Raw genomic sequence first — 22,890 nt, 5'->3', positions numbered from 1 at the left:
GGACAGTGAACAGTGGTCGAAAGTCCTCTTTTCAGATAAAAGTAAATTTTGCATTTCATGTTGAAATCATGGTCCCAGAGTCTGAAGGAAGACTGGAGAGGCACAGAATCCAAGCCGCTTGAAGTCTAGTGTGAAGTTTCTGAAGTCGGTAATGATTTGGGGGGGCTGTGACGTCTGCTGGTGTTGGTCCATTGTGTTTTATCAAGTGCAAAGTCAATGCAGCCATCTTCCAGGAGATTTTGGAGCACTTTATGCTTCCATCTGCTGACAAGCTTTATGGAGATGCTGATTTCCTTTTCCAGCAGGACTTTAGCACCTGCCCACAGTGCAAAAACCACTTCCAAGTGGTTTGCTGACCATGATATTACTGTGCTTTATTGGCCAGCCAATATGCCTGACCTGAATCTATGGGATATTTTCAAGAGATAGATGAGAAACAGTTGATCCAACAATATACAGATGATCTGAAGGCTCAATAGTGCCTCAGCAGTGCCACAGGCTGATCACTTCCATGCCACACTTCACTGATGCAGTAATTTGTGCTAGGAGCAAGTCATTTGCTGTAATATGTCCTGCCGATCAAGTATTGAGTGCACAAAAGAACATACTTTTAAGAACTTGAACTTTTCTGTTTTGCAAATCCATTTTTTGATTGATCTTAGGAAATATTCTAATATTTTGAGATACTGGATTTTGGACTTTCATGAGCTGTACGCTCTAATCATCAAAATTAAAAAAAAAACTTTTGAAATGTTTTACTTTACATGTAGGGAATCTAGAATATATGAAAGTTTCATTTTTAAAAATAATTTATAATAAAAAAATGAACTTTTTGATGATATTCTAATTATATGACCAGCACCTGTATATAAATCACATGTGCATAAGTATTCACAGCCTTTGCTCAATACTTTGTTGAAGCACCTTTGGCACCAATTACAGCCTCAAGTCTTTTTAAATATGATGCTACAAGCTTAGCACACCTATTTTTGGGCAGTTTCTCCCATTCTTCTTTGCAGGACCTCTCAAGCTCCATCAGGTTGGATGGGGAGCGTCAGTGCACAGCTATTTTCAGATCTCTCAAGAGATGTTCAGTCGGGTTCAAGTCTGGGCTCTGGCTGGGCCACTCAAGGACATTTACAGAGTTGTCCCGCAGCCACTCATTTGTTATCTTGGCTGTGTGCTTGGGGTTGTTGTCCTGTTGAAGATGAACCTTCGCCCCAGTCTGAGGTCCAGAGCGCTCTGGAGCAGTTTTTCATCAAGGATGTCTCTGTGCATTGCTGCATTCATCTTTCCCCCGATCCTGACTGGTCTCCCAGTTCCTGCCGCTGAAAAACATCCCCACAGCATGATGCTGCTACCACTATGCTTCACTGTAGGGATGGTATTGGCCAGGTGATGAGCGGTGCCTGGTTTCCTCCAGACATGATGCTTGCTATTCAGGCCAAAGAGTTTAATCTTTGTTGATCTCATGGTCTGAGAGTCCCTCAGGTGAGTTTTGAGAATGTTGTTTTAAGAATATTTTCTCCGTCAACATTATCAGAACATTTACCAAATACTAATGAAAATATTGTGGTTTCATTTAAAGTGTTTAATTATAACACTTGCATAACCTTTACATCAATTTAAGAAAAAAAGTTAACTATAGTTAACAATAACTATGGGACAAGATACAAAACATTCCCACATTCAAAAAAACAACAGCAAACACAACCTTACTCCTTTGTAGTTAGTTGTCATTCTAATGTTTGAAGGATGTACCAAGAATGTTGTTCTAAGAATGTTTTCTCCAAACATTTAAAAAACCTTCTAAAACAATGTATAAAGAACATTTTGTGCTAACCTTTTGAGAACATTATTGAAGACCAGATAAAATTGAACACATGTTCTATTAATGTTACTGGAAAAACATTTGTTCATAACTTTGAGAGAACCTTGTAGAATGTTAGCCAAAGTTACACTCTGTTAGCTGGGGGCAAATAGTTCCTTCAATATGTCCTCCCAGAAATTTTTAATATAATCTTTTAAGTCTGTCAGCATCATTCTATGTGATTTTGAGGCATGAGTTATAATAGTTTCCTTTAGTTCTTGAAGGTTGTCACAGTATTTTGGGTTTGGTGGTGCCATGGGTGGGCTGCCCTCCCAGAGCTGAGCAAAATACTTCACATCATACTGAACATCAAATCCAGTTACATCACTGAAACGTTCTGCATCATGGACCTCATCTTTAGCAGCAAGTTTTGTCATCTCATCAAGTTTCTCCTTCAGTCGTCTCCTTCCCTCCATGTTTTTCTCTCTGGCTGTGACATCGGAAAAGTTCTGATGCACAAACACACAGCTGGGATTCAGTCTGACCTTCTTCATCCTCAGGAAGGCCTGAAAAACAATCTGAAGAATCTCCTGCAGTTCAGTTGGGTTTTCTCCAAAGATGTTGATCAATGTCAGATTTCCAAGACCAACAACAAATGTGGCCAATTCATTGTCATGATGTCTTGTTGATCTTCCAGACAGTTGTAGACCCTCAGTATCAACGACCAGAATACAGTCACAGTTCATCTGTGGTTTCATCTCTTCTGAAACTCTGACCAGCTGCATGAAAGCTCCTCTGGTGCACCTGCCAGCACTGATGTCAAACTGGAGTCCAAACATGGCATTCAGCATGGTGGATTTCCCAGAGCTCTGAATCCCTAAAACTGACAGCACAAAGACTCTCTGGTCTCCCAGTTTCTGGATGAGTTCATCTAGAACAGCAGAGATCCAGATCACAGGAACATGAGCGGCATCTCCATCCATGAGCTCCAGTGGAAATCCAGAGATCATCATCTCTGCTGCAATACTTGGGAGAGATGAGAAGTCGAACTGCAGTCCTTTCTTTTGCTTCTTCACAGATGAACATGATTCATAGATCTGACCGATCTCCCTCATGATGTGCTCCAAACCAAAGGCTGCAGCTTGAAGATCTTCAGATATTTTGACATGTTTATTTTGTTTAGGGCGAAGTTGTCCATATTTATCAGGTTTCTCTTTCAATTTTACAGTCGATGCCCATTTTTCATTATACTTGAGTCCACCTGAAGTTTGTTCATCCAGGAGGATTGTGAGCCATTTGAGGAAAAACATCATCTCATGTTCAGCACCTGAGTCAATTTCTGTAATAAAGAATTTCACAATCTCACTGATGTCAGATTTATTCTGCTGTTCACGGATTTTATTCATTTCTGTTTTCTTTTTATTTGTTTCCTTTTCATTTTCTTGTTCTTCTTTTTGAAGTCGGTGTAGTTCTCTGTTCTTCTGACACCACTGATGCCACAGTTTCCCCTGACAGGGGAGAATTGATTCTTTATTTTTTATCAGATCTTTCTTCTTCAGTAAACTCATCATCTGCTGTGCTGCTTCTCTTCCTCTCCTGCAGTCATCATCATCTTCCTCATCTACTCTGATGTCTGAGTGTTTGGTCATATCTTCAAGTCTGAAAGTGGAAGATGGTTCTGAGAGACAATCATTTATCGCTCTTCTGAGTTCTTTAGATACATCTGACTGATTTCTGTCTTTCAAACCAATGTTGTATTTCCCTTTCTGCATCTCAGGTAGAGTTGAAACATCCTCAGTAAAAAGACAAATGAGTGGCTTTGAGTCCTTGTAGAGTTTTTCAACTTCTGTCATGCTTTTGTCATTCCTCTGAAGTTTTGGCAGAATAACAACATTGACTGTGGCCATTTCGGTGAGGATCTGCAGCTGTTTCTCATGGTATCCTGCATCACCATGAAGATTACAGAATGCAACACAATCAGTGAATTTATCCATGTTTTTCCCAGAGGGGCAGAACCAGGCGATCTCCACCACTCCATCCATCAGGACTCTGGTTCTGCTGCTGCCTGGGCAGTTCCTGTGGAAGAACGTGTTGTGTCTCTCATTGATCAGACTGTTCATCAGCTCAGACTTGGATGAAGACACAGAGCCAAACCTGAAGAAAAACACCATTGGAGTTTCTGCCTTGTAGATCGGCTGGGTTTGACTGGTGATTTGATTGTTGGTGATTCTCATCTTCCAGCTCTTGTTGATTTGTCTGAATGTCCAGAGAGGAAACTCAATCTGCTGTGTGAATGGATCAGGAACAAGCAGAGGCAGAGCGTACTGACACTGGGACAGTTTAGTGACCATCAGCTGCTTCAGGAAACCATCAGCACAATGAAATAAGGCCATCTGAACATCCATCGGGTGGATTTGCTCAGATTGACTTGTTCCTGTGTTTGATAAAGATAAATCTTTAAAAATATCACTCTCATCTTCAAATGAGTCATTGTTCTCTTTAGCATGAATGCATCTTGCTCTGTAGTTCATCATCAGTAGTTTTTGTATGAAAGTCTGAATCAGCTCTTCTTCAGCACAAGACTCATGGGACTGTAATGAATGTTTAGTTATCTGAAGAACTTCTGCAGCTCTCAGTTTATTGTGGTGCCTGTCAAGATGAAGTCTTTGTAATAGATGCTGTATTCTTTCTGCTCTGCCTTCTGAGGTTCCAATGTCTTTGATTTCGCCCTGTTTAAAAGACAATAATACAGTAAACTAAAACACATCATTTAAAACATTTATTGTTATCATTATTAAAAGCAATAATGCATGTTTTTACATTTAAGTGTTTTTATTATAGATTTAAACAACTGATTGGTGTTTGGTTTGATTAGTGTTTGGGGCATGACCTGAGAACTCTTGAATCCTGTCTTGGCTCCTATTTAAGCAATGCATTGTGGCTTATCGGGGTGCTGCTTAGCTGTTGCTTGGGTGGTTTACCAGACCCCACAATAATCTGGGTTGCGTCAACAGACGATGATCATGTATCGACGATAGCCAGAGATATTGTCAAAACTAGCATCAAATATTGGCAACATTAAGAGGACTTGGTATTTCCAATTAATGTAGGCCTTTCAATGAGCAATGAAAATTTAAGCTGCAATAGTAATCGGATTGACGGCTCAATCGGATCGATTAAGGTGTTTACATGAATGTTTTTCAATCCGATTGAGCCGTCAATCCGATTACTATTGCAGCTTAAATTTTCATTGGTCGTTTGCCCTTTGACAAATCAGCTCCCCAAAGTGGTCCATTCGAAGTGCAGGTTGATGCGAATCAGGTGGGAGCGGGAGCAGTTCTTCTCCAGACTCATGCTGATGAGACTGACCACCCAGTTAGTTATTTTTCATGCAAGTTTAACTAATACCAGCTGAATTATTATGTTATTGAGAAGGAAATGTAGGCATTGATTTGGGCTCTCCAACATTTTGATGTTTATGTTGGAGGAGGGGCTCCAGTTGTTGTTTACTCCGATCACAATCGTTTGACATTCCTCTACTCATTTAAGAGTCCAAGCCAACATTTAATGCGATGGATAATTTTCTTACAGTCTTACAATTTGATAATTAAAAATATCAAAGGGGTGGATAACGTATTGGCCGATACCTTGTCACGTGTGATTGAGTAAGGAGATAATGCTTTGGTCCCTAAATGGGTGGTGGTGGAGGAAAAAATAAGCGTGCATCTGTGTATGTATATTTATTTTATTTATGTATTTATTTATTTTTAAGGGAGATTTTTTTAAGGGGGTGTGTTAGGATTCAGTTGTTTTGTGTGGGTTTGGGCTGTTTTGTTTTCTCTTTGCAGGTTTGATTAGTGTTTGAGGCATGACCTGAGAACTCTTGAATCCTGTCTTGGCTTCTGTTTAAGCAATGCATGGCTGCTTAGCTGTTGCTGGGGCAGTTTGCCAGATCTGCGCTTCAGTTTTGAGAATGTTATTTTTGTTTCACAACCATGCACCTGACAGTATTCCATAGTTATACGTCCAATCACTTGCATTTCATACTGACTGATATTCCTGATGACTGACGTTTTGATTATGTTCTCTGTTTACTCTGCTGTGTCATCTCCCCTTAATGTCACACCGTTGAGCCAGGTGTGACAAACTGTTATGTCATCTGACTGTCCTTACATTTTAAAATCATTTAATCATCAATATTAATAATAAGAAAAGGCACTGACAAATCCATAAAAATAAATAAAAGCTTTTAATTTTGTACTCAATCATAATAGATCTTCAGTTCAGTTCAGCTTTGCAACGATTTTTAAAGGATTAATTCACTTTCAAATAAAATTTTCCTGATAATTTACTCACCCCCATGTCATCCAAAATGTTTATGTCTTTCTTTCTTCAGTTGAAAAGAAATTAAGGTTTTTGATGAAAACATTCCAGGATTATTCTCCTTATAGTGGACGTCAATGGCCTCCAAACAGTTGACATACGTAGGACATATAGTGTAAGCTTTTTGAAGAATACGAAGAGCGGAACCACTTGGAAGGCGATCATTTGTGTTTCTAAAGCATATACATTTAAATTTTTTTCAAAAATGACCAATTGTTTCACTAGATAAGACTCTTATTCCTCGTCTGGTATCGTTTAAAGCCCTTTGAAGCTGCACTGAAACTGTAATTTTGACCTTCAACTGTTTGGAGGCCATTGAAGTTCACTATATGGAGAAAAATCCTGGAATGTTTTCATCAAAAACCTTCATTTATTTTCGACTGAAGAAAGAAGGACATGGACATCTTGGATGACATGGGGGTGAGTAAATTATTAGGAAAATTTTATTTGAAAGTGGACTAATCCTTTAAGAATATTACTGACACCGTAACATATTAATAAGTCCTCTCCAGGTTTCTTTGAACACTCACCTGTAGTGAATGACCAATTTCAGAGCATAACTTCTTCTTCATCTTCTCTTTCTCTCGTTCATATTGCTGTCTCCACTCCACTCGTCTTCTCCTCAGTTCATCTTCATGCTGTTCTTCAAGGAGTTTCAGTTTCTCTTCAAAATACTTTTGTTGATCTTCTCTCACGTTTCTTTCTTCTTTCAGTCTCTTCTCTAAATCCTCTAGTTGTCCTTGTCTCTCTCTTTCTATTCTCTCTTTTACTCTGATTATTCCTTCCATTTCACTCTTCAGTCTATGAAACTGTTCTTCACAAATCTGTTTTTCTCTCTCCCACCTATTCTTATCCTCAGCTTCTCTTCTATTTCTCTCTTTGTCTTGATTCTGTCGTTCTTCCTCCATCATCATCTTTATTCTCTCTTTCTCTTCTTCTAGTTTGTCCATCAGTTCTTCTCTTTCTCTGACTCTGTCCATCAGGATCTTCATCTGTTGTTCTTGTTTTTCTCTTTCCATCTGTCTGAACATCCTACATGAATAGAAACTCCCTCCGTTTGCTTTCACCATAGCGTCTATCTTCTTCAGTAGATCAAACACCTGTGTACGGTCTCCAGTCTGATTATTATTATTATTGAACACATGGAATCTGTTTCCACATGCTTCAATCAGGTTCATCAAAGCAGATCCAGGTTTTCCCAAACACTCTTCAATAGTTTTGTCCTTCAGATCATCTCCTCTGGTGAAGAGCACCATGGTATACATTAAAGATTTCTCACCAAACGTCTCTTGGATGATCTTCACTGATGTTGTTTCTTCTTTAGTGAAGCGTCCCAGTGATATCAGTAGGAGAATCACATGTGGTCCAGGCAGTATCATGGAGATGCAGTTGCTGATTTCTCTCTGGATCTCCTCATTAGTAAGTTCAGTATCAAACAGTCCTGGAGTGTCAATAACAGTAACGTGTCGGCCGTTGATTTCAGATGTTTCTCTCTGATTCTCTTTAGTAACTGATTCAAAAGACTGCTCCACTTTAAATGCATTTCTTCCTAAGATGGTATTTCCTGTTGCACTCTTCCCAACTCCAGTTTTTCCCAGCAGCACAATCCTCAGATCTTCACACTCTGTTGAACCTGTAAAAGATTGCATCATTTTTAAAGCCTAAAAAAAGAGTAAATATTCTGAATATGTCATTTGTAGGTTGATCATTTTATCTCTACATAACCCTGTATTTGTGAGAGGTCTGCTTATGTAGCATGTATATAGTTTTGTATGGTCAGCTAAAGCATTGGGAGGAAGCAAGTTTAATAGATGTTGTGTTAAGAGGTGCGTTATTTGGTAGTGTATACAGTGTGCACTATAGGTACACAATAGTTTGACAAATTTTGCCTCTGACGAAATTCTGACAGCGTCAGAAGATTTGGCGCACAGTCCTGCAGTGTGACTTCTCCTATGACAAATGTCAAATTGTCTTAGTTTTTTTTAAGATAAGCCATGATCAAAATGAACGCTAGAGATGTCTTTGTTAGCCACCATTTCAGTCTCGCGTGTAATGCAGCTCACTGTCACCGAATGTGTGTGGGTTGATGATGTAAAACTCCGGACAAGTTTTCATGCGCGCATCCATTTTTAACATGTCTTGACTGTCATACAGTCTGACATATAGGACAGCTGAGATCCCACATTGTGACATGAGGATCATGTTGGTACATTCTGACAAGCAACAATCGTAAAGGACTATTATAAATTCACTCTTGAGTGAATGGACAGGATGCAGACGATTGATATTCCTAATATGAAAGAATGCAGAATGGGTAACACTGTTAATATGAGCTTCAAATCAAGGATGGCACCCAAACTTTTAACCTGATTAGACAGAGGAGCAGAGCAATTATCTATTATCACAGAGGAAATATTTGACTCAGCTATTGTATTCTTTGAACCAATGAGAAGAATTTCTGTTTTCCTACTATTCAATTTGAGAAAAATTACTTGAAAAACAAGTTTTTAATTCATCTACGCACTCAACAAGAGCAGAAGGAGGAAAATTTGAAGAAGGTTTAGAAGACAGATAAAGTTGGGTGTCATCAGCATAACAATGGAAATGGATGCCATATTTATTAAAAATGGTGCCAATTGGTAAAAGATAGATAAGAAACAAAAGAGGTCCCAAGACAGAACCCTGTGGAACACCAGTGACAATATAAGTGGGTTTTGATTTAAACTGTTTAAGTTGTAAAAATTGAATGCGGTCTGTGAGATAGGAATGAAACCAGCTTAACGCCATACCAGTAATTCCATTAGATTCCACTCTGCTTAAAAGTATGGAATGTGAAATGGTGTCAAATGCTACACTAAGATCGAGAAGTATAAGTATTGATAAAAGACCAGAATCAGAAGCTAGTAGCAGATCATTGGAAATCTTTACAAGTGCAGTCTCAACACTGTGATGGGAACGAAACCCTGATTGGAACTGCTCATATAAACTATTACAAGAAAGATGATCAGGGAGCTGGAGAGCAACAATTTTTTTCAAGTATTTTTGATAAGAACGGCAAATTCAAGATGGGATGAAAATTATCAAAATTCTTTGAGTCTGTCCCTGGTTTCTTGAGAATAGGTTTTATCACAGCAGTTTTAAGTGCAATAGGGACAGTACCAGAAAGAAGTGAAGCATGGATAATATCAGTGATTAAAAAGGAAAGAAAAGGTAAACCATCATTAACCAAGTGAGGCGGTAATGGGTCCAGTTGACACATGACAGATTTAGATATGATACATAAAATATCATAGAGGTAATATGAATGTTCAGACAAGATTTCTTTGGCCTGTTTTGGACAGATTATGAAGGGTTTACTGTGAAATAGCCACTATGTGAATTGCCACATCAATGACGCTTTTTTTCCGCATTCAATAATTAATATTAAAACTATAAATTACTATAAATTCCCTTGTTTGATGTATACCATAAAGCTTACATGATAAACTTTTGGTAAAAAGCTATGCTCTTCCTCCTTCCTTCACTTTTCGCTGCAGAATCCTCAACTTGCAGTTAGACGATATGAGATTGTAGCTGAGAAGAGGTAACTGCCAGCTTAACGCGGTGTTAAAGAATAGTATATGAATTTGAATAAGGACATCCCATTTTCCAGATCCAATTTACTTGGCACAGATTTAATCGATAATGTTAGCTTGTCAACTGCTGAAAGAATGCTTGCTGATCTCTTCTAATTTGACAGGGGCGAGGGTACTATTTTGACAGGTTTATAAACACAACACAGTTTTTATATAAAGAAAAAACAAATTTTTAAATCAGTAAACCTTCAGTAATGAATTTAACTTTAAATTGTATGTTACAAACCACTGTTCTTATTAAATTGTTGTAATTTTACATCGTTTTCTTTCTCAAAATGGGATTATTCTATTAATAAACTCTAAATTGATGCACACCAGGGTTTGAAAATAACAGGGGCTTGTGGCAAGAATGGCATCAAAATTAACAAAAATGTTATGAGGACAAAAAATAATCTTCCTGATTTTTATAATTTATTGATAGTTAAGCAACATCACGTGAAAAAGAGTGCTGATTATCCCTGAATATATTGCAAATGTGATATATTATAGAACAGTGCAACAAACAATAATATTAAGAAACTTGCATTTTAGGCACAGTAGTCTGTTTTCCTATAACAAAAATAGTTCCAAAAAAGCCACATCAGAACCGTTGCATATTTCATTCCTGATTTAACATTTTTTAATAGAATGATTTGAATGAATGGTTTAATGACCCAGTAAAATGTGAATTGCCGCCACCTACTGGTGGGTTTCCACTGTGCTCGACTCTGAAGACCCGGAAGTCTGTAAAAACAAGACTGTTTTTTATTTTTGTTTATTTAAATACATTTTTGGGAAAATTCTTGGGGTGCCTGTGCCCCAGTACTGATCAAACTCTAGAAACGCCCCTGCATCCTAGGTTGTTAATCGATAGTATATGGGGACTGGAATTACAGTGAAAAACATTACTGGTGTGCATCTTAAGACAAAACAAAGACATCTCACAGGTGTCACAATCACCAGCTGGAGTGTGCATGATTGCCATCAGAGGGCACTCCGCCCCAGACTATTGCCACTCTATCACGGACTACATTTCCCATAACTCACTGCCTGGACTCATCATTCCTGATTACATCCACCTATGTCTCATTAACCTTGTTAGCTATAAAAGCCTGGTCAATTCTGTCAATCATTGCTAATTAAGACTTGCACTTGTTATAATTGCGTTTCTGAGCCATTGTCCCATGTACTCCAGTGTCTTGTTTTTTTTGGATTCTGTTTGTTCCCTGTATTTCTCTGTTTGCCTGTACTCTGGACTTTATCATTTTTTGGACTGTCTACTCTGTGCTTTTGACCTATTGCCCATTTTTGCATCCTTAACCTGAGTTTGGCACTCCCGGTATATGTGTTTGTTAGTTATCAATTTGCATCATTTCATCATATTTTTAAAGAATACGTTTAATTTTTATTTACTATACTTATATTTATTATAATTATATTTTACTTATATTTTATTAATAATAGGCTACAAATATTTATCATATTATACTTCTTTTTAAATCTTAATTCTTTAAAAAATAAATAATTAAAAAAAATTCCGACATACATTTAAATTGACACCTGCCATGGTGTTTCTCTGTCGTCTCGTTTATTATAAACTCACCCAATGTATCTACACCAGACACATTTTTGACACTATAGATGTGATGTGGTCACCTTCTGACCTGATTCAACCATATATGTGATCATTTTTATCTGTCATAAACAGACAAAGCAGTACAACACGTGCTTCAGTATGAATTTTAGATGTGACATTTAAAAATAAGTAGTGTTTTTTTTTTATTTTAGATTTGTATTTTAAAATACCAAGTTATATTTAGATGAAAAATGTTCAGCCTCACTGCTCCAGAGAATTGTAGTAGTTTTGTGATTGGCCACAAAAAACATTTGTAAATGTCACATCTAGTTTTGTTTGTGTGTGTGTGTGTGTGTGTCTGTGTGTCTTTTTGTCATTTTTTTTTTCTAGCGGCAAACTGATTTTCTGGTCATTACCTTGTGACAGTAAATTTGTCTCTAGTAAGTTGATCTTCTTCTTCATCTCTTCAAATTGCAGCAGTTTTTTCATCTGTGCCTCCAGAAATGTCTCTGTGGAGAAAAAGCCTCCTCTGTTTTCTTCCAGCATCTTCTCAATGTTCTCCATCAATGTGAACACTTGTGTGTTGGGACCAAAGAAATGATGTCGTCCTTCAAAACTCTCAATGACAGACTGTGTTTCTTCATTGAGTTCTGCTCTCTGATGCTCTGAATTCTGCATTATGAGGATCATCATGTGTTTGTTGATTCTGGAGCTGAATATCCTCTGGATCTCCCCCATTTCTGCTTTATCCTCATTATTGAGTGGAGCATCAGGAATAACTAGGAGGAAAACATGAACTCCAGGATGACAGAGAGACACACAGCGGAGAGTCTGACGCATCACTTCCTCCTCTGAGAGCCGACTGAGAGCTGGAAGCTCCACCAGACTGATCAGACATCCATGAAGCTTCACGTCTCTTTCTGTCTGCTGCAGGATCTGCTCTGATATGGAGGATTTTAATGTCCCATCACTCCCACACACAACCAGATTCAGCTTCACACCCTCTGAAACTGTTAGAAGAAAATTAAAAAAAAATGTTTGTTTATCACTAGAAACATCAAATATCATCACACTTACGTCTTTCTGTGTCCTGTTGCTTCATTGTGAAACACTGTGAAGCTTCATCTTCAGCACAATCTAGGTGCTGTCCATCATTCTTTTGCACAATGTCCTCAAACATCTGCAGAAGATCATCAGGAGAGCTGCTTCTCTGAAGACTGAAGTGTCTGTAGAAGCATTTCCGAATGATTTTATGTAGGATGTCATTAGTTTCAGTCGGCTCTTGTGTGGTGAGCACCATGGTGTGTTGATAAACGCGCTCAGAGAAAGAGTCCAGTACCTTCTCCACACACTCCTGATCTTCTGCTGAACACTGATCATGTTTGAGGAGCAGAACGATCACATGAGGTCCTGGATCAGAGAGATACACACACTCTCTCACTGTCTGTGTGATCTGATGATCTGAGATGTTTGTCTGGAGCAGCTGAGGACTGTTGATGACCATCACATGTCTGTCCTTCAATCTTCCTCCGACTCTCTCTACAACATCTGGAGGAGCTTCACTGTCAAACGCTTCTCGTCCCAACAGGAAGTTTCCCGCTCCACTGTTTTCTAAAACGCTCTTCCCCAGCAGAACAATCCTCACTGCAGCATAAAGCACAACAGAAAACAACATGTTTTTAGACTTCCGGTATGGCGTCTAATAACTTACAATGTCAACAAAGTTTTTACACCAAAAACACCCTAATTTAGAAGTAATAAGCTGCACCAAACTGTCTTGTTTAAAAACAAATCCACTGTAAAATTAAGTGAACAATTGAGCAGTGACATGATCTGGAACTAAAATAAAGTTAAAAATAAAGTTCATCCACGGCATTACAAAATGTCTTGTATTCCTCAGAGGCGTCTCAATCATTTTGTTGCTTCAGTAATCTTGTGTGTGTGTCTCTCTCCTATTTACTCCTAAATGATATGCGTGAATCGGTGGATGGAGCTAAAAACGCAACAATGTAGATGTAGGAGTTGATTTTCTTCTGCAGAGGCAGTCTTTCGTTGCGCTATTACATCAAAATGTGAGAAAATTCGAAACAAGCTGTTTTGGCAGCTTGGTTTCAATAAAAGCTGTTTTTGGACTAAAGAGGAAGTTTTGAGTTCTGAAAATTTACAAGATATTTATATATTACAATGACCTCTTACATGTCAAAAGATCAAGGAAAATGTTATTTCTCAATTCATGACCCCGTTAAAAGAAACTTTGATTGTGGAAGTCATTGTTCTTTTTCCTCATTTGGAAATTGTACAAAATGGCTAATACACAGGAGTATAGATGGAACATAGTAAAGTAATTTGCTTTGAGTATTTTTTTTTCTTTTTTCTCCCTCTTCTTCTTCTTCTTCCTAACTTTATTTTTACGCAATGTATCGGTATTATCATATTGATAATCATTTCCTATTTTCGTGTGTGAAATATGTTTTTCTGGGGACTGAATGGACTTGAGCCTATTATTGAATTGAAACGACCATTACTAAATATCTCCTGGCGATTTCTGTTCTTATCTGCCTTGTATCCTCTTATTCTATTGTATTTTATTATATGTCTTTTATTTTATTTATTTATTTAACAGGGACCATGCACAACACGAATGTTGTGCCAGAGTTAGCTAAACAGCTAATTTGCATCTGTAAATTAGCTTTTTCTTTTGGGACTACTGGGAAAGTAACCCCTTACATGAAGAGAACTGCATAAGGACATGAGAACTGTATATGATACTCCTGGTGACCTGTCTGTTCAGTTCCCTTTCTGTCATTCACTCTGACATGTGTCGTAACAACAGTATGGGGTATCATCCCTGAGAGTCCCAATCACCTCTGAGTATATCAGAAAAGGCCAATGAAATGCGAATGAAGTTGGCGTGCAAAATCTGCATGCGAGGCCACGCCCGTGGATATGGGTATTTAAGGCCAGCCGCATGCAAAATGCACTTCAGTTCTGTTCTTCAGAGCCTGAGCTTTGCATCTCGTATGAGGAGCGAGTTTTCCCTTTCATCTCAAAACCACTGGATTCATGGCACATTCAGCAATCTCTCACTGAGCACGGATAAGTGTGAGATGTTCCCTGGGTGCTTCAGTGGTTTCACAAAGAGTACATTTTCTCTAAAAGAGCTCTAAAATTAAACTTAAGGAACGAACGCAGCGCCAGTTGAATTTTTTCCGTAAGTTGAATAGGTAAGGTGTAGGACATACAGCGTAAGCTTTTTGGAGAATACAGAAATGCGGTTTTGGTGGAGGCACTTAGAAGGCGAACGTTTGTTTATATAAAGCATATACAGTTGTATTTTTTTCGAAAATGACAGATCGTTTCGCTAGATAAGACCCTTATTCCTCGTCTGGTATCGTTTAAAGCCCTTTGAAGCTGCACTGAAACTGTAATTTTGACCTTCAACCGTTTGGAGACCATTGAAGTCCACTATAAGGAGAATAATCCTGGAATGTTTTCATCAAAAACCTTAATTTCTTTTCGACTGAGGAAAGAAAGACATGAACATCTTGGATGACATGGGGGTGAGTAAATTATCAGGAAAAGTTTATTTGAAAGTGGACTAATCCTTTAATGCTATGACCATCCTGCAGGTCTACCAGGCCAAAGTGTTGAACTGGACGAGGGTAGTCCTGATCCAGAGCTGCTGCGGGAGCTGCGTTCGGCCACTGTCTACACTCTTTGAGTGACGAAGGTGACGGCGCAGGCTCTGGGTCGGGCGATGTCCACATTAGTGGCCCAGGAGCGCCATCTCTGGCTAAACCTTGTCGAGATGAAGGATGCTGAGAAGGTTTGTTTTCTCGACATCCCAGTCTCCCAAGGCAGTCTTCCCACAAGCAGGTGGTGCCACCTGCCCATCCGCAGGCTACTAAGAACCCTTGTAAGGCTTCAAAGCGGTCCTGAGACGGGCGACCTGGGGAGAGAGAGGTTGTGGATTCGCTTGCTCCACAACACCGGGCAAGCCTCACTCCTTCGGGGGGAAGGAGTGAATTTTACAACCTCACAAAAAGAGCAGTTTCCTCTTTCCCTGGGTCAAGTTCCTTCTCTTGGTGTGCTTTGCCCTCGTTCTCACAACAGCAACACACTGAAAGTCTGCATCAGGACCTCGGTGGACCCGACTCCCCCGCCTTCCCACAGCCTGATTCTCCAGGAACACATTCCGGTAAGTGTTTTACACAGCACCTCTGCCACTATGGGCCCTCAGACTAAGGTCAGTGCTCCTGTGCACCACACATCACAGTTTTTTTGGGATGCAGAGTGTCCCAATGTGACGGACCTTGCTCCGTCTCGCTGCGGGCTCCTTTCAATGGGTACCCTGGATATCATTCCTTTAGTACCACTCGTGTAGCCTGTGGCTTGTGGCTAGTGCTCCCCGACCTGTCATGCTGGTTGGTCAGGACAATCCGGCTCGGTTATGCGATTCAGTTTGCCAGGCATCCGCCTGGGTACGGTGGTGTTCTCCTTAACTCAGTTTGAGTAGAGAATGCGACTGTCCAGCGGCAGGAGATCACGAACCTTCTGCTGAAGGACGTGGTAGAGCCTGCCCCCCCAGCCAAGATGAAGAAGGGTTTCTACAGCCCTTACTTCATTGTACTGAAGAAGGGTGGTGGTCTGAGCCAATTCTGGATTTGCATGTTTTGCGCGGTCACACCACTTGGATTGTTACATATGAGACCGCTACAGCAATGGCTTCATACTCTGCTATCACGGCGATCTGTCACCTTAGGACAAGTGTCCAGACATGTTGTTGTCACAACAGATGCATCCAAGACAGGCTGGGGTGCTGTATGCAATGGGCATGTGGTTTTCCTGGACAGAACCCCGTCTGCATTGGCACATCAACTGCCTAGAGTTGCTGGCTGTGCTTTTGGCCCTGAGGAGGCTTTGGCCATTGATTCAGGGCAAGCATGCATTGGTCCAGACGGACAACACAGCGACTGTAGTGTACTTAGTCAAGGTGGTCTACGCTCCCGTCACATGTCACAACTCACCCACCATCTCCTCCTTTGGAGTCAGCAGTCGCTGAAGTCGTTGCATGCCATTCACATCCTGAGCGGCCTCAATCGTGCAGCCGGGCCTTAAATACCCCTATGCATGGGTGTGGCCTCGCATGCAAATTTTGCACACCAAAATTTGTTACAACACATGTCTCCATTCCCTCCATCAGGGAATGAGGGTTACCATTCGTAACCGAGATGTTCTTTTGTATGTGTTCCACTACAAGAAATATTACTCTTAGACTTAGTAGATTACTCTTAGACTTAGTATATTACTTATAGACTTACTCGCAGGAGGATGGTCTCTGCTCAATCTTTTCCTGTTAGCAGGATTCTGGGCAACAATCACTGTATGAAACAAAAGATTTACATTCAACAGAAAACATCAGTCAAAGGGAAAGTGTGAGATCAGATTACAAAACAGTCAGTTCAGAGTTTGTCAGTTTTGTTGCCTTCAGGAAATAAACCAATTTGAGCCCTCACTAAGTAATAACGGAATAGTTTCACAAATTCACGTTCATATAATCCTTGAGCATAATAAAGATTGGACTTGCTGTCCAAGATGTAGGTCTCAAGCTTGTGACTTGACTGGAGCACAGAAAAAGCATCCTTATAAATGTAAAAATAAGTTCGTAATGAGTTGAGAGAAAGGGAAGAGGGTAGCAGAGTCCTGGAAAAAAGGTCACATTGGTGAGGTAAGCAGATGGTTATAAATTCATGGATCAGATGAACTCCTGAACCTTAAATTAAACTTCATGTTGAAATTTCCTTATTATATATGATAATATAATATACTAAATACTTCAAGAAACTGAAATTCTATGGACAGAATTAAATAACAAAGTTCTAGAACAATCACTTGAAACACTGCTTTGTGTTTGTCACCTGTGTTGTCTGTGCTGGACATGTTTATATTCTGTTCTCTCCGTCTCTTTCTTTAGTTTTTAGATGATCTGTGATTCCTGACAACTGTCTGTTCATCATCCTGCAAGAGATTACACTGAGATTTCATTTCATCAGAATGTGTCGTATGGAGCTGCAAGCCTGCTCACAAGTTTGATTCCACACACACTGATCAAACAGTCAGCTTTAATTCACTGCAAGTCACTTTAGATAAAAGATTTAGATATCTGTTGATATCTTGTATACTTGTATATTGTTGAACATAGCAGTGGTGAGTGATATGTTTTTTATGCATAAACACATTTTGACTTTAATTCTGTTATAATTAGGGATGAACATTTTAGCATTTTTTTTTCTAATAATAGCATCAATAATCATAATACAGGTTAAATGTGTTTCTCTCTCTCTCTCTCTTTGCTGGATGAATTTAAAAAAACAAAACAAAAAACAAACAAACAAACAAACAAACAAACAAAAAACAATGACTGATCATTCAAAAAGCTTTTTTCATACATTGTAAAAAATGGTCAACACTGTTGCCAGTGATTTACTGTTGACTGTACAGTTCATTACCATAATCTACTTTATAGAATGTTATTGTAAAGATACCCTGCAATAAATTAAAACTCGGCTGACTTCCAGCCACTACACATTATTACACTCATTATTAACCAGTTTGACCTTATTTCTGTCATATGTCTACAGAAGCTCTTATTGAGAATTAACTGTCAATTCTCAAAAAGAACTATAGGCGAATGACAGAAATAAAGTCAGTCTGGTTTGTAATAATGGAGATTTAATGTCTTTTCAGTTTATTTAATCTAAGGAATTCTTGTGTTTCTCTTTCCCTCAGTGATTCTGCTCATTATCAGCAGGTGTCTTCAATAATCGAACAATCAACACTCCATTAATCATTTAATTTACTCACCCTCAAGCCATCCTAGGTGTATATGACTTTATTCTTTCAGCCAAACACAATTAGACAAATACCCTTGTTTAAAACTTTATGAAGTAAAATACTGAGCATCTGGCACGACAGCCATACGTATTTGACCAATAATGCCCCTTTTACAAGATGTAATATAAGTCTCTGGAGTCCCCAGAATGTGTCTGTGAAGTTTCAGCTCAGAATACCCCACAGATCATTTGTTATAGCTTGTCAAACTTGCCCCTTTTTGGGCTGTGAGCAAAAACATGCCGTTTTTGTGTCCCTTTAAATGCAAATGAGCTGCTGCTCCCGGCCCACTTTCCAGAAGAGGGCGGAGCTTTAACAGCTTACGCTTCGTTGCTCAACAATAACAAAGCTGGACAATCTCATGCAGCCAAAATGATGATTGTCAGTAACGATGTTCAGCCCTACATTGTTCAAACCGGAGTCGACACTGATGGAGAGACTCAGGAAGAAGTTACAACTTATAGAATACATCTGGATGTTTCTGAATGGTTAGTGGATAAATTTTATATTTTATATAATTCTTTTACAAATGCATTAATTTGCTTCATCCTCCAATCACTCTCATTATAAAGCTTGGAAGAGCCAGGATATGTTTAATATAACTGTAATTGTGTTTGGCTGAAAGAAGAAAGTCATATACACCTAGGATGGCTTGAGGGCGAGTAAATCATGGGATAATTTTTAATTTTGGGTGAACTATCCTTTTAAGTACCTAATTAACTCTAACACTGCTTCGGTGTTACTTTTAACACCCTGGATTAACACCTAGGATTGTACTGTGCACCTTTAATATACAGACCATACTTGTTTGTCTTGCTGAAGGACATTTTTCTGTGTGTGTGCGGTGAGTAAAGGAGCATGACACAAAATGTGATGTGAAATAAAACTTAATGACTCCAGATAACCAGACAGTTTTTTTCTATATGACAGTAATTAGCATACCCTTTCTAGAGATCTAAAGCAAAATGTAAATGTGTAAATAAAATGTGTAAATTAACTGATGGAATTAGTCAAACACAATGTTATGGTTGGTTAGTTCTCTGGATATTTATTTCCCCATTCAAAACAATCATATTGGCCTAAGTAAATGTGCTGCTCTCCTGAAATACATAAAACTGAATGACTGAAGAGAAGGATTTGAATGATTTAAAGCAGTTAAAATTTTACATTTGTCTGATGAGAACTAAATATAAATTAAAGTACTAATTTATACATCTTAACACTGAACACATGTATTTTTGATTTGGTTTTATGACAAAGAATAATAGTGAAACTCACTGACGTTATTAAGTGTTGTATCTCACATTTACATTTCATATAACAAACATAAAGAGAGTGTTTATAAGGAAATGTCATACCTGTATGCCGAGGTTCATTATGGTTATGTTTCTTTTTTTGACAAGCAGAAAGAAGTATGTGGGTGGAGTCAGTCACATTTAAAAGGTAAAAAACCCTGTTTCTGTCTGTCTAGTCTGACAGGAAGCAAAGGTAAAAGTTCAAAATGACAAAGACAACAGCAGATGACAATAAATACAGCAGTTCTAAAAGAAAATAGTGTCCTTGTTCAGCTGAAGTCAGTTCAGTGTTGATTCAGTTCCATTGTAAAGATCATCAAATAATTGGTTCACTTCATCTATAAAGCAGCTCTGCAGAAAAACACTGATGTCGTTCTCAACAGCGTCAGCCCAGCTGACGGAACGTTCTCAAAACTTTGGCTAATGTTCTGGCAAGGTTCTCTGATAGTTATGTACAAACATTCTTCCAGTAACGTTAATAGAACATTTGTTCAGTGTTATCTGATCTTCAAGAATGTTCTCAACAGGTTAGCAGAAAAACATTATTTATACATTGTTTGTAGAAGGTTTTTTATATGTCCTCATAATGTTGGGAGAAAACATTCTTAGAATAACATTCTTGGAACATCCTTTAAACATTAGAACGATAACTAACTTTAAATGAATAAGGCTGTGTGTGCTGTTTTAAAAGAACATCCTTGGAATGTGGGAAACTTTTGTAGCCTGGCCCATAGTTATTTTTCCTAACTTTTCTCTTAAATTTATGTAAAGTTTAGTGGTGTGTGTGTGTGGTGGTTACAAAAATAGATAGATAATAATAAATAAATAAATGTGACAAGACGAGAATGTATCTATCAAATGTATTTTACATTGTTTATTCATTTTTCAAGCAATTGATGTTCCTTGCTCAGCCTTGATTGATCGATTATTTGATTGCTTTTCCCTTGGGAAGTGTTCACCTGCATGGGGAGGGAGCATGCTGCTCAAACAATACATAGGGTGCTTCTCAATTCTTATTTGTGCATCCTCGTTTCCTGTCCTCACTTCCTTTCCTCGTGTCTTAGCTCCACCCCTTCAGGATGCGAGAGAAGGACACAAGGAAAAAGACGTGAGGACGGAGGAATTAAATCAAGTGAAATGATATCCTCGCTCCCTTTAGCATCACTTCAAAGCGTCATCAGCTGCACTCAAGGGATCTACCCATATGTTGTTAAAGTTTGGTTATTTAAAAAGATTATAATAAGTATTAATAAAGCAAGATGCCCTGTTGAAATATGTGAGATGTAAAGTTCATTTAAACTGCAAAAGTAAAGGATACATTTAAATTATTGTGACATATTGCCAAAAGTATTGGGACACCCCTCCAAATCATTGAATTCAGGTGTTCCAATCATTTCCATGGCCACAGGTGTATAAAATCAAGCAGTAGGCATGCAGACTGCTTCTACAAACATTTGTGAAAGAATGGGTCGCTCTCAGGAGCTCAGTGAATTCAAGCGTGGTACCGTGATAGGTTTATCACTGTGCAATTCACAAGTCCATTCGTGAAATTTCCTCACTACTAAATATTCCACGGTCAACTGTTAGTGGTGTCATAACAAAGTGGAAGCAATTGGCAACAACAGCAACTCAGCCACAAAGTGATAGGCCACGTAAAATCACAGAGCGGGGTCAGGTTGGGCTTGGCCCCTTAGTTCCAGTGAAAGGAACTCTTAATGCTTCAGCATACCAAGATATTTTGGACAATTTCATGCTCCCAACTTTGTGGGAACAGTTTGGGGATGGCCCCTTCCTGTTCTAACATGACTGTGCACCAGTGCACAAAGCAAGGTCCATAAAGACATGGATGAACGAGTTTGGTGTGGAGGAACTTGACTGGCCTGCACAGAGTCCTGACCTCAACCCGATAGACACCTTTGGGATGAATTAGAGCGGAGACTGTGAGCCGGGCCTTCTCACCAACATCACTGCCTGACCTCACAAATGCACTTCAAGAAGGGTCAAAAATTCCCATAAACACAGTCCTAAACCTTGTGGAAAGCCTTCCCAGCAGAGTTGAAGCTGTTATAGCTGCAAAGGGTGGTCCAACTCCATATTAAACCCTATGAATTAAAATGGGATGTCATTAAAGTTCATGTGCATGTAAAGGCAGGCGTCTCAAAACTTTTGTCAATATAGTGTATGAAGGGGGAGGAGAATTTATACGTGTGTCAGGTTTTTCGACGAGAAAAACTTCGCAAAGGATACACCTGTGTATCCTCGCTCATGACTTCTCAGGAAGCCTCCTCACTCCTCGTTCCTCGCCTCCTCACGGTGCAATTAGAGAATTGAGATGTCCTTCAAGATGGCTGAGTTCGATTGGTTTCCGGGTCATAGGAAACATAGGTCACAGACTCTAATGGTGAAGCAGCAACAACTCCGTGTCCTGTGTTTTATTAATACTTATGTCTCCCCTCATAGGTACGAAACACATTAATGTAATAAGAGTATGTTTTTGACATGTTAGAGTTATGAGGAATGTAAATGACTTTGTTTAAAGTCTTTAATAATTTACTTTTAAAAGAAGTGTAAAAGTTTGTTTCAAGTTTTGTCTGTGTATCGTGTGTGCTAGTCATGCATTTCATGCTAATGATGGAGACCATGCGGTCTGACAAATATCATGATAATAGAGTTAATCCATGAATGTAATGTGTGTTTTTGATAAATAATGCAACAGTTATGAGTTGTAGATGACTCCTTTAAAAGAAGACGTATTTTTCACGAAATAAGTTTGATAAATGTGTTTGTACTAAAAATGTATTAAAAAAAAGCATTTTTGCTGACATATGAACAAATTTTCAGGGTTTATTTAAGTGTTAAATTCAGCAAAATGTTTGTGCTGTCATGCAGAATGTGATGTGTATTATAAATTAATTTATTATATTATTTTATATTATATGATATTATATTATATCTTTAATTTTGGACAGAAGTCAGTGTCAATGAGAAACTGTATATAAGTAATCCTTTTTTTTTTTTAGTGGTTACTTCTCTTGAAGTGATGCTGTCGCTCATTGACATATAAAAAAATACTTGAACTGTTTTAAATGGTTATATATATATATATATATATATAAACCCAATTCACAGACTCTGATGGTGAAGCAGCAGCAGCTCTGTGTCCTGTGTTTTATTAATATTTATATCTCCCCTCATCAGGCGGTGAGGGTACTACATGTGCATGTATTTTCCTCACCATAATTGAATATAAATATACTGGTTATCTATCACACAAGTGGCTGCGCCAGCAGGTTATGGGCAAAGGAGAGAAGCAGGTAACCG

At 38.6% G+C, this 22,890-nt stretch overlaps 2 protein-coding genes across 5 annotated transcripts in view; both read right to left on the bottom strand.

The window, feature by feature from the left end:
• The window catches only part of LOC127509938 (gastrula zinc finger protein XlCGF52.1-like), a 316,344-nt gene that overhangs the window by 43,936 nt on the left and 249,518 nt on the right, over nucleotides 1-22,890 (bottom strand). The window lies entirely within an intron of this gene.
• LOC127509849 (GTPase IMAP family member 8-like) lies at nucleotides 866-22,455 on the bottom strand. Of its 2 annotated transcripts, XM_051888987.1 has the most exons (6): nucleotides 17,302-22,455; nucleotides 16,705-16,764; nucleotides 12,461-13,027; nucleotides 11,800-12,393; nucleotides 6,724-7,826; nucleotides 866-4,539 (listed from the first exon to the last, which is right to left on the bottom strand). In XM_051888987.1, exons 1-6 carry the CDS (start codon nucleotides 17,321-17,323, stop codon nucleotides 1,966-1,968), a joined length of 4,920 nt encoding a protein of 1,639 aa, XP_051744947.1. In that variant the 5' UTR covers nucleotides 17,324-22,455; the 3' UTR covers nucleotides 866-1,965. The 2 variants fall into 2 exon arrangements, with proteins under 2 accessions (XP_051744947.1, XP_051744948.1); XM_051888988.1 differs by lacking the exon at nucleotides 866-4,539 and having other exon boundaries at nucleotides 6,621-7,826.

The sequence above is a fragment of the Ctenopharyngodon idella genome, chromosome 3 (genome assembly GCF_019924925.1).
Source record: "Ctenopharyngodon idella isolate HZGC_01 chromosome 3, HZGC01, whole genome shotgun sequence".
Lineage (NCBI taxonomy): Eukaryota > Metazoa > Chordata > Actinopteri > Cypriniformes > Xenocyprididae > Ctenopharyngodon > Ctenopharyngodon idella.
Note: the sequence above shows the minus strand (reverse complement) of the source record. Positions and strands in the feature narration are given on the sequence as shown.

Bases quoted from the DNA above. Each gene is read 5' to 3' on its own strand.
- LOC127509849 (XM_051888987.1), bottom strand. From the start codon at position 17,323: ATGTCCAGCACAGACAACACAG. The intron at 13,028-16,704 runs GTAAGTCTATAA...TTTATGCTGCAG, and splicing joins CAGAGACCATCCTCCTGCGA to TGAGGATTGTTCTGCTGGGG. The intron at 4,540-6,723 runs GTGAGTGTTCAA...TCTTTTAAACAG, and splicing joins AAATTGGTCATTCACTACAG to GGCGAAATCAAAGACATTGG.